General features: G+C 49.7%; 1 protein-coding gene across 1 annotated transcript in view; it reads right to left on the bottom strand.

The window, feature by feature from the left end:
• OPTC (opticin) overlaps window positions 1–393 on the bottom strand; it is a 5,988-nt gene extending 5,595 nt beyond the window's left edge. Inside the window, 1 exon segment of the mRNA XM_028488134.1 lies at window positions 377–393. Within this exon segment, the coding sequence (XP_028343935.1) occupies window positions 377–393 (17 nt within the window).
• Window positions 394–11,940: the final 11,547 nt, after the last annotated feature.

The following is an 11,940-nucleotide window of genomic DNA, read 5'->3' on the forward strand; positions in this document are numbered from 1 at the left end:
AAAATGTTTTGAGGAGTCAAAAGCTATACATGGGTTTTCAACTGCCCGTGGGGGGTCAGCACTGTTCAAGGGTCAATTATTTTGTAGCCTGTTGCCGGCAGTGTAACACTCTTCTGGATACAGTTACTTCAAAGTATAGGAGAATACATAGAAAGGAAAGTACCAGATCCTTCTGAATCATTAAAGCATTAACCTTTAAAAAAAAAAAAAGACTGAATGATTTGCCAATCAACATTAAGTCGCCAAATCCTATCCACTATATCCTCACAACAGATTTTATCTTCCTATCCTTCTGTTCTTTGGCTCCAGCCCCTCTGCCTCTGCCTTCTGGAGTATTTCCATAATCCCTAAATTACTTTCTGACTTCGAGACTTACCTGTGTCTATCCTGCATGTTGCCAACAAACACATAAGAATCACCTGGGTAGCTTAAGTACCAATTCTTGGGCCCGACCCCAGATATTTTGATTTAGAAATGCTGATGTGAATGCAAGAAATCTGTATGTTCTTAAACAAGCTTTCCAGGTGATGATAATGTACATCAATATTTGGGAGCCACGGGGCAAATCATGCCACGGGACTTCTTCGTTTTTTTTTTTTTTTTTTGGTACGCGGGCCTCTCACTGCTGTGGCCGCTCCCATTGCGGAGCACAGGCTCCGGATGTGCAGGCTCAGGGGCCATGGTTCATGGGCCCAGCCGCTCCGCGGCATGTGGGCTCTTCCCGGACCGGGGCACGAACCCGTGTCCCCTGCATCGGCAGGCGGATTCTCAACCACTGCGCCACCAGGGAAGCCCCCATAGATCTGTATTTTTAGAGGCTGCCACCGTGAGAGATTGGGATCCACACCTTTGGCTGAGCTCTGACTCCTCCTTACTTCTCCAGCCCCTTTTCTCAAACTCTAGACCCTAACTATGTGACTGTCTCACAGCAACCAGAATCCTCCAGGCCATTTCACATCTCCACATCTTTGCTCTCTGACCCTTCTGTCCGCCAGCTGTTGCATCCTCTAGGATGATCTCCTGACAGCACTTTCCTCTCCAACCCCATGGGTAGCCATAAGCACTCTGTCCCTGTGTTCCAGCATCCCCCTAGTGTGTGTCCAGCCCAGGACCTGTGCCACTTCCCTGCCCTCCTCTGTTCTCCTCTCTGCCTGCTCCACAAACTCCCCAGTGGCCTGTGTCAAACCTGATTCTTACTTGGAGCCCTGGGACCTGGCACAGTTCTGACACACAGTAGGTGTCAGTACCCTGCACCCTGGCCTCAGTGTAATCTGCCAGCCAGTCCAGAAGCACTAGAACACTTTCTCCTCCTTTGTGTTTGCCCGAGCCATTGCAAAATCCTCCTGTGTGTGTTTTTCTGCAGCCTTCTCACTTTCTAATCTATTTTCCATGACCCACAAGTGCGTTATTTCCCAAAACACAAACTTGATCATGCCATCCCCTTGCTAAAAATCCTGTAGTGAGTCTCAGTTTTTTACAGAACAAAATTCAAATGCCTTAGCATGACACGAGGCCCTGCAGTCTGACCTGGCTTTCCTGCCATTCTCATTTCCTTCTATAATTCCTACAGAACTTGAGAGCCAGATTCACGAGGTCATGTATCCCAGGTTTTCATGTCTCTAAGCTTTTGCCCAATCTAGGTTCAGATGTCCTTCTTTCCTTATTCGTCATTTGGGGAGAACTCCTATTCACCCTGCAGGACCCAAGTCAAATATTATCTCCTGTATGAAGCTCTCCCTGATTTCCACAGGCAGAGTGAGCTTGCTCTTGTCCGTGCTCCCCTGGGCCACAGCTCTCTTACTGCACTTACCGCACCGTGCAGTTACTGCTTGTACCTCCTTTGTATGATCAGAGTGTCTGCAAGGCAGAAACCCAGCTCCTGGCAAAGGACCTGGCAGAGGAGTAATAATGGTCAGAATAGCTAACATTTCCAAGAGCTTACTATGTGGCATGCATGTGCTTTACAGTGCATTAGCTCATTTAATCCCATAACAACCACAGGACTAGGTCCTAATTATTATTATCCCCATTTTACAGAGTATTATATAGTCTCCAAGCGTCAAAGTCAGGATTTGAACCCAGGCAGCCTGGCTCCAGGGTCCATGCTGATAATGCTTGCTGAGAGAATGGTAATCCACAGTGAGTGATGTGTGGTGGGGGGGAGTGGGGGGGTGTTATTTAATAAAACATGATATGACTCAACTCCTACCCGCACTACTACCCGTGTCAGGCTGCGTTGGAACCCTGGTCTCCCGAGACCTGGTCTGTGGCTTTTACTGAGATAACAGAGCTGTCATCTCTTTTCCAGCAGCTGACACAATGCTCGCCCACTCCTCTCATTATCCCCATGAGCATCAGCCTCCTTTCTTTTTATTTTTCTTGTGTTCTGCTCTGCTTGCCCAGTCTGGAAAAATGACTGGTTGGCCTGCAGCTCAGGGAACGGTGCCCCATCTCCCTCTTGCCGCCTGGCCCGCCTCCGCCTACCTCCCGTGCACACCCCTGGCCTCACTCAGAGCCAGATCACAGGGCTCAGGGGCTGAGCCACGTGGCTGCCCACCCTTAGCTCCCTCCTGATTCCGGCCCCACCGGAGGGAAAGGATCCAGACAGAGGCAAAGACGGAAGCCAATGTTCTCAGCTCCAGTTTTCTCCTTTCTCAGCCTGCAATGTTCAGAAGTGCTACTGGAGGATGTCACAGCACTGTGTGCATGCACTCCCACCCACTGCCTGAGACTTCTGTTGCCTCCAGGGGCTCTCCCTCTGTAGGCTGAAGCAGAGGGAGAGAGAGAACGCCCTTTGGTAGCTGTCTGTGGGCCCCAGCTTGGTTCTCCAGAGTGGAGCCACCAACCTACCCTGGAAATTGTGTCAAAGCACCCTTCCGGAAGGGAGGGAGGCCCACCCGAGCAGATCCCTGGAACCCCTCTGTTCCTACATCACCCTGCCTTCTGTTCACACTTGCGTGCCTGTGGTTTGCTCTTGGATCTCCTTTGTCTTTTCTTCACAGGGTGTGGTTCTGCCCCTGACAGAGGCTGCGTCTCCCCATCAGGCTGGCATTGGCATTTCCCAAGAGCAGTGTGAGAAGGGATTCTCCCAGCTGATGGTGTGGGAAAGGGGAGCCAATATTGGCTTCATCCTTGTTCTCCCTCCCCGGTCAGTGCCCAGGGAGGGTAGCAGGGGAACTTAGGGCTTATTTGAAGTGTTCCATTGACTCTCAGTCTAAAATGGGCAATACACACATGGACAGGACAATCGGGGCAACAAGACCCATAACGACCCTCTGAACCCAAAGATTCACAGTAAAGGATAAATACTTTTTACGGCCGTAGCTCGTGAAACAGCATCATGGAAGAATCCTGAGCTTTGTTAGGAAGTGTCCTTGCCAAGAGACACTGTGTTTCCTTTGTAGTGTTTACACCGGCCTTGGCGGCCATAGACAGAGGATTTAGCCAAGGGAGCTCTGGGCTGAGGGCTGCAGGCTGGGAAGAAGTTTACTGGGCAGAGATGATGCCCCTTCGATCCAGTCACCTCTTGGCAGTGAGCTGATGGGGCCACTCAAGCCAGGTCTTAGAAGGCCACCGTAGATTCTCTTTCTTGGGAGGCACCCTGGGGGTGGCACTTGGTGCTGTGCAGCAGGACCCCAGAGACTCTGAACTATGGCCTCTGGATGCCCCTCCCCCCATGTGGCCCTGGAAGCTGCCCCTCGCTGCTTTTGGGGACTGAAGACCTGCTGTCCCACCCCATAAGGCGGTTCTGAGGACAGAGCAGGGCGTTCAGGCTGGAAACAGTGATGTTAATGGTGGAGCATCCCATCTTGGCCTACCCCAGGTGTGGGGAATTTTCAGGCCCAGTTGAGCCAAGCCACAGAATGAAGGCAAAAAGGCAAAACATGTTTTGGAAGGTGGCTGGCAGCCCCTACTGTCTGCTCCATGGGCCAGGGCTCAGTGAGAGGCTCTGGAGTTAGCAAAGTGGTGTGGTGAGTTGGGAGGAGGCACTCTGGGATAGTGGTGGCTCTGCTTTCACTAGATACCCCTAGAAATGAAGGCTTTCCACCCCACCTTGCCTTCATACCCCCAGTCTTCATTAGCCTAGCCCTTTAAGCTTAAAAGACCTTGTGAGGAAGTTCTTCCTTCAGTCTACCTTGCCTCTCTCATGCTGGAATTCAGGTTCCTTTTTTAATATTCAGATCCTTATTGGAGGACAGAGAAGCCCCCTCCCGCCTTAAGCGGAACTTGGATTTGAAGGGAGCCTTGGGTTCTGGAGACGGGTGCTGGGTAAACAGTGGCGTTGTCATTAGGGCTATTATATCGTGAACGTTACTGTCTGTCTGCTCCTTCTGAATATGCAGTAGCTCTCTGGGCAGGCAGCCACCCTCCTTCCCATTTGTTCTGGGGAGAGGAAGAAAGAGGGGAGATGGGGAGGTGTGGGGAGGAGGGGGCGGAAGGAGGAAGGCAAGGACGGGCTCAGAGGGGAGCCAGCTATGCTCTTCTTATAACGTGGCTCTGCCCTTAGACTACATGTTCCCCCAGAAAGAGGCTGTGTCACCCCATCAGACTGGCATTTATGAACCTGATTTACGATGGTCACCACCCGTGGAGGTACAGGGTGTGATATGGGTCATTTGGTCGGTGAGGCTGTCACACTGATTCTTGTTGCCAGGAGACCCTCCCACTCTTCTCTCCCCCTCCTTTCTCCTCTGGTCCTCCCCCGCCTTCACCCATCCCTCCTTTCCCTCTTCAGGCTGCTCACTTCATTCTCTCATCCTGCTCCCAGTTTCTTCCTCTCTCTCCCCCAGCCTTGGGCTCCTCTCGTGGCTGAGCTCAGTCAGGGAGGGGATATGAAATTCATTAGCCGTCACATTGCCATGGGATTAAATCATCCTGTGGCCGCTCCGCCCCAGCAGCACTCTCCTCTCCACCAGGCCCTCACTGAGCCCCAGGCGCCTCCGAGCCCTGCAGCTCTGCCAGGACTCTCCCAACCCTTCAGTGCAGCTCCAGGCTGCCTCGACTCCACCCGGTCCCTGTGACCCAGAGCTGGGGGCGGAGGTGGCTCCAGGCCACTCCCTTTGCAGCCTCCCTCTTGCAAGCTTCACCCTCACCCCCCTGGCCCCACTCCTGGCTTCTAAGCCTAGCTTCGGGCCCTTTCTTCTGCTCCTGCCACCCCAGCCCATCTCCGGTGCCCCTGCTGCCTTCCTATCAGTGCTCATGTGCCTGTCATCCTCCTCCACTGCCTTGTCCCTCCTCATTTCAGGCCCCTTGCCTCATACCTTCTGCTCTCACAAAGATCTCAAAACTGCCCTCAGAGAATTAAGTGATTCCAGCTTCCCCTTGAGATGAAATGCTCTATGAAGTCTTACAGTGTATCCCAGCACCCTGACCAGGCCTGGCACTCATCCCACAAATGCTTATTGAGCGCCAGCTATGTGGTTGGCACTCTTATTAGGCTCTGAGAACACAGCTGTGAACAAAACAGACACGGTCCCTGCCCTCCTGGAGAGCCCAGTCTAGCAGGAGATACAGAAAATAACCTCAAAAAAATCACATTGTGTAACCCAAATATATTTAATTTTTATTTGTCAATCATACCTCAATAGAGCTGGAAAAAAAATAAACAAACACATAAATAAATCTAAGTATATCACAAATGGTGGTTGTACTATGAAGGGGGGAAAAAGATACAAGTAGGCCTCTTATACATATTTATGTAATGCATGAATGATGCATTAACTCCAATTTTTTTTTTCCCCTTTTCTTGGCCCTACTTGCTTCCAAGATTGAAGGCTGATCTGGTCTATACCACCTAAAAATATCCTTAATTATAGCCTATCCTAAATGAATCTTTCATTTTCTCCCCTTGTTTTAGTCTTATCATATTAATAATAATTATAATTTTCACACATTAAATGGCTACTATGTGCCAGGCAATATGTTAAGAACCTTAATGTATCGCCTCACTGTCATTTTTATCCCCACTTTAAATACAAAAAAACTGAGACTCAGATTAAATAACCTGTCAAAAGCCACACAGCTACCAGCCATAGAAGATCTGTGTCTTACACTTCTTCATTGCTCCATGGGCAGGGGTACCCAAGATCCCACAAAAGGAGTTGGGTAACCAAGGTGGTGGGGGAAGAATGGACCTGGCAGCGTAACTCTGCCTCCAGGCCCCTGCTGAATCCAGCAAGAGTGGGGTTGACACCCTTCCTGCCCCTTGGAGGGCTCCAGGCCTGGTACTCTCATACACCTCTCTGTACCTGTTAGGAATGGAAATCAGCCCCCACCCTGCAAGAGCTGGTTGTTCAGCCTTTACTAGCACACCACTGGGCTTACCCACAAAATATGTCCAGAATCTGATCACTTCTCACTCCCCGCACAGCCAGCGCTGTGACCCCAGCCACCACGATCTCCTTACCCAGATTATCACACGAGCGTTTTAAAAGCTCTTTCTGCTTCATTCCTTGCTTCTCTTCAACCGACCCTCAACACTTTAGCAAGAATGACCCTGTCACTCCAATGGCTTCCAGTCTCACTCCAAGTGAGACCCAAAGCCCTAGGTACTTTGGCTTTCTCCTCCTCACTCCTTTTACCTCTTACCTCTCTCACCTCTAATACTACTCTTCACCCCTCTCCTGGCCACTCTTGCGTTCTTCCTGTTTCTCAACCACTCTGGTACTCTCCTTGGGCCTCAGGGCCTTTGTACTTGTCATTCCCTCTTTCTGCCTGTTCTCCCTGCAGATATCTACATAACTCCCTCACCCCTCAACTTCAAGTCTTTATCACATTTCATCTTCTCAGTGGCTGTCTCTGGCCACGCTGTCTGAAATTGAAATACCTGCACAAAACTTGGTCAGTCCCTTTTCTGCCTTCTTCTTCTCCTTAGCAGTCGTTAGTAACACATTATAAATTTTACAAATTTATCTTTATCATATGTCTCCCAATTAGACTATAACTCCATGAGTTTGCTGTTTTTTCTGTTGAGATACGTCCTGTATCCCTAAAACTAAGTCTGACATACAGGCATTCAGTAAATAATTCCTCACTCACTGGTTTGTGTTGACTTCCATGTGTATGACCTACCGGGGCATCTGAACATTTTAATTCAATTGAGGAGGATAGAGCTTATCCCAGCCTTACCGGCATCTTAAAGGCAGTGTGCTGGCCCAAGTCTGCAGATTGGCAGCCTGAGTCGAGTCCAGCCCAAGAATGTGTTTTGTTTAGCCCACTAGACTTTTTAAAAAACAATTAATTAATTAATTTGCTTTTGGCTACGTTGGCTCTTTGTTGCTGCTCGCAGGCTTTCTGTAGTTGTGGCGAGTGGGGGCTACTCTTTGTTGTGGGCTTCTCATTGTGGTGGCTTCTTCTCTTGTTGTGGAGCACGGGCTCTAGAGCGCAGGCTCAGTAGTTGTGGCTCGTGGGCTCTAGAGTGCAGGCTCAGTAGTTGTGGCGCACGGGCTTAGCTGCTCCGCGGCATGTGGGATCTTCCCGGACCAGGGCTCGAACCCATGTACCCTGCATTGGCAGGTGGATTCTTAACCACTGCACCACCAGAGAAGCCTGCTAGACATTTTAAACTAAATAAAATTAGTTGCCAACATTAAAAAATGGGAAATTTCACATCTTCAAAATCCAGATTTCCAGCTTCTCCGGAAAAATCCAAAGATCCTGTAATCCTGAGGCTGCGTTCCCACCTGGCAACGATCAGAAGGCACTGAGCAGAGCCTGCTCTCCAGTCTCTACCCCACTCCCCTCCAGCGTCACCCGCTCACATACGCGTCTGGAACCTGCCTGGTCTCCTGGCTTAGGTTTGCGTCTGTTCAACGGTGAGGTTAGTAGCACGACCCCTAAATTGGAGACAGGAGCTCTGAGTTTCAGTTCTTCACTTGTAAATGGAGATAATAACAATATCTACCTGACAGGACAGTTATGAGACTTAGTGAGGCAACATCTGTGTTGAAGAGACTGGGTGAGCTGCGAAGCCCAGGACACCCTGACGGGATCAGCATTCAGGCTACAGCTGGTATGTCTCTGTCCAGGTCTCTCCTGTCTGAGGATCCCACCCAAATCTTCTATGCAACATCCTTCTGCCTTTCAGATAGCATCTGGCTCCCATGCAGAACAAGGTCCTCAACCTACTCTCTGTCCTCAGCCTGTCCAAGGACACCTACCCAGCCACCTTCCTGGCACATCAGCTCTACCAAGCTGCCTCAGGGGCAGAGTCCTGTGTTCTAGGGCATCCCCCTCCTTCAGGCTCCACTGCACTGGGCCCTGGGCAGCTGTGTCAGCAAAGCCTGGCAGGATGACACCAGGAGATAATCTATAGGATCCTGTGTAGGTTGGGTCCTGGGAGAGCCAAATGAGGGCCGTGGCTCCTGCCTGCTCACAGCACCCACCAGCACTGTCAACTGAGCCCAGAGTGGTTCGTGAATGTCTCTCTGCCCAGATCAGAAAAGTAGGAGTGTGGCGGGTGAGGGGGACACCATTCCCCCAGCCCACAGTGGGTTTGGGGTGGGAAAGCCAGCTGTTATTGGGAAGCTTCAAGAATGTGTGGGAAGGCCACAGGAATGCCAGGGCAGGGGAAGTTGGAGGGACAGTAGGGACGCCAGAGTTAAGGGCTTTTTTGTGCCATGTCTGTGGGGCTCAGAATCCTGGCTTTGAGCAACCACGTGCTCACGTATTAGCTGTGTTGTCGGAGGCAAGTAACATAACTTCTCTGAGACTGGTCTCCTCTTCTGTGAAGAGGAGAGATCTTTACCTACTTTCTAGCGTTGTGAGAATCACAAGAGGTCGTGTGAGAATCACATCAATTTAATTAATGAGAGGATCACGTTATGAGCTCCTGCTTGTGTGGCAGACACTGTCCTAAGTGCTTTACACTAACTCATCCACTCCTCACACCAGCCCTATGACTAGGTGCTATTTTTATACCGATTTTAGGGATGAGGAAACTGAGGTACAGCAAGGTTAAGGAACTTGCCTGTGAATTTACAGCTAATAAGTTGCAGAGCTGGAATTTGAACCCAAGGGGTCTAGGTCTAGAATTCAAGACCATTTTAAACTCTTGTTGTGTTACATCTCTAAAAAACTGTGCTGGGACAACTCTAAAATCTACGTTAAAATGTAAGGGCAAATTTTTCACTCAAATAACTGGATGTTATTTTACTGGGAGGGTTTTAATTTTTTAAGACTTGTTGGTAAGCAGAATAGTCAGGCTGTTTACTCTTGAGCTCCCAGTGGGGTGCTAGTTCCTATGGGAGGTCTGTGATGTCTGAGGGGCTCATGGCTGTGGTGTGACTGAGGTCCTGCCAGCCACACTTCTGCATTGTTTTCTGAATCCTACTTGCCTTTTCTGGCTGGGAGTGGTCCTCCCATTACTTCCGTGGTAAGGAGCAGGGTTCTGTGATCTCATAGGCCTTGTTCAGCTTGCAGGTGGCTGTGAATGGGCACAGAGGCCTGCCTCTGATTTAAACTTCATGATTTAAACTATACTCCTGATCACTTTGCTCCCGAGAGAGCAAATGGCAGCTAGAGACTGGGCCTTGGGGTTAAAAACGGCCATGAGAAGGAGGAGGCAGGAGAAAGGAATGCTGCCCTCCCTCCCCTGGTGGCCCTCTTAGTCTGCCCTGTGCCAAGCCCCTCATGTTTGGGAAGAGGCAGGCTCAGCCTGGGCTGTGTTGGGGCTTCTTGGGTGAGTTTCTGGCAGCCCTGGTCTGGTTCTGCCACCACCCGAGTAGTTCTCCTTTCAAGAAAATCATCACATCTCTTCCCGGATTCTCTCTTTCTCCCCTCCCTGGACATGATCAGAACAGAGTGAGACATTTCTTGCCCCTGTAAAAAATCATGTTTATGAAATAAATCATATTCAGATTTCTCTAAACCAATCAGCTTTCTAGAAAGTATGATTCACTTGTTCACTCATTCACAAATATTTCTTCATCTCTAAAGGGGATCAGTGATGTAACTCATGGGGAAATTGTAGGTGCTGAATGGCAGTATATGGGGAAATCCCTAGAATGGTACCTGGCACCCAGTAGGCCAGTGTTGAGATTGGCTCATTCTACTGTGCACTGTCACTGTTCTAAGTGCCACGGGGATTGGGGGAGTGGCTGAGACAAGATCCCTGCTCTCAAGGAGTTCATAGTCTGGTGCATCCAAGTCATATGGACCCAAAAAAGGCCCTACAACTGTGGTTTAGCATGCAGCGTGTGCCTCAGAGTCCCCTGGGGGCCTCTCTCCTTCACAGTTTTGATTCACTGGGGAGGAAGCAAGGCTGGAGCATCTGCATTTTATTAAAAGATGCGCAGGGGATTCTGAGGCACACGCAGGGTGCAGGAGGCTGTCCTACAGTATGATGGATGCCATATGGAGGTGGGGCCCTAGGGAAGGGCTGCTCAGCTCTGCCTGGGTCAGGCAAGGGAGGCTTCCCAGAGGAGGTGCTGCCTGAAGGTTGCAGACAAAGAGGGTGGGAACACCCTTCAGTAGAAGAACCAGCATACATTAAACTGATGGCATTTTCCAGGAACTCCAAGAGTCAGTCACTGCCCGCGAGCATAGGTTCAGGAGATGTGGGGCTTGGGGGTCAAAGCGGGACTGCCAAGAGATGAAGCCAGAGAAACAGACGGGGGCTTGACTCTCTAGTTCAGGGGTCACAGTCAGGTTCTGAAAATCCTATCATCTCTTTCTGCAAGAAGAAAATACATGTACACACAAAATCTTGCATAAAATTTCAAGAGGTTCATAGACATGCCCTTTCCCCCCCTCCCATCCATCCACTGACATACATGGACCGAAAACCACTGTCAAATGTGACACATCACGAAGGAGCCTCAGGTTTATGGAAGAAATTAAGGAGTCCACTTTTGGAAAACTTGAATTTGAGTTGTTTCAAATTTGACCTCCAAGTGGAAGGTGGGTGCTTAGGCAGATGGGTGGTTAGGTGTGGGGTTTAGTGAGAAGTGTAGGCTGGACACAGAGACTGGGTCATCTGCAGATAGGTGGTAGCTGAAGTCATGGGAGTGTCTGGGATGACCCTGGGGCGGTGTGGGGGGAGAGAAAATCAGGGGGGCTTGGATGTGACTCTTATACACATGACACTTACCTTTATTACTCTAAGAACATACTAGGTAAACCAAGCCCTGATTATAAGCTATTTACATACTAAGAAATGCTAGTTCAGGATGTTATACTTGTGGGGAAGGGACAAGAAGAGAACAAAATGAGTGGGGTGTGAGAGATGTAGTTGTCACTACTCCAAGTTCAGGCATGAGCTGCTTGGGAGATCATTTTGGAAAGAGTCCTTGAAGCAGATAGGATTCCACAGTTCCCTGGATGAGGGGCGTGCTGCCCTGCTAGGCTTGGGGAACCAGGGAGCACATGCACTGTCCTTTGGGAGTGGGAGGTGCCCAGGGACACTCCCCAATTCTTTGGAAGGGTTTCTGAGCAATGTCTTATTCCAATCCAGGTGGCACAAGGGGACTCCGGACACCTCCACTTGGCCATGATGCATTCCACCTGCAGAAGAAAGTGAGGCAGACCTCAGGGTCCTCCTACCCTCTCCCATCTTTAATGTATCTATATGGAAAGCCCTCCCAAAGGATGCAATTTAAAACAAACTTAGCTACAGATTTAACAATGAGTCTCCTTTTAAAGAGTAAAGTTACTCAAACTGGGGACTGTCATAGGAAATACTGGACATATGGTCAACATATTAAAGGGCTGTGAGTCTTTATGCTGAGCAGGAAAACTTTCAGAATTATTAACATGTTTCCCCCTGCACCCCCTTGTTTCCATCTCCTCTTTGCCTTTCCTCTCCAAAGCTAGGGCTTTCTCAGTTCATTACCTCGGGCAGTGTTGTATCAGCAGAGCAAAAATCACCCTCTGCCCAGTTTTGTCCCCTTGACTAGAATATAGATTAGATACAAGACTTGGGAGAGAAATATATTAATAATA

This window comes from Physeter macrocephalus, chromosome 4 (genome assembly GCF_002837175.3).
Source record: "Physeter macrocephalus isolate SW-GA chromosome 4, ASM283717v5, whole genome shotgun sequence".
In the NCBI taxonomy this organism is placed as follows: domain Eukaryota; kingdom Metazoa; phylum Chordata; class Mammalia; order Artiodactyla; family Physeteridae; genus Physeter; species Physeter macrocephalus.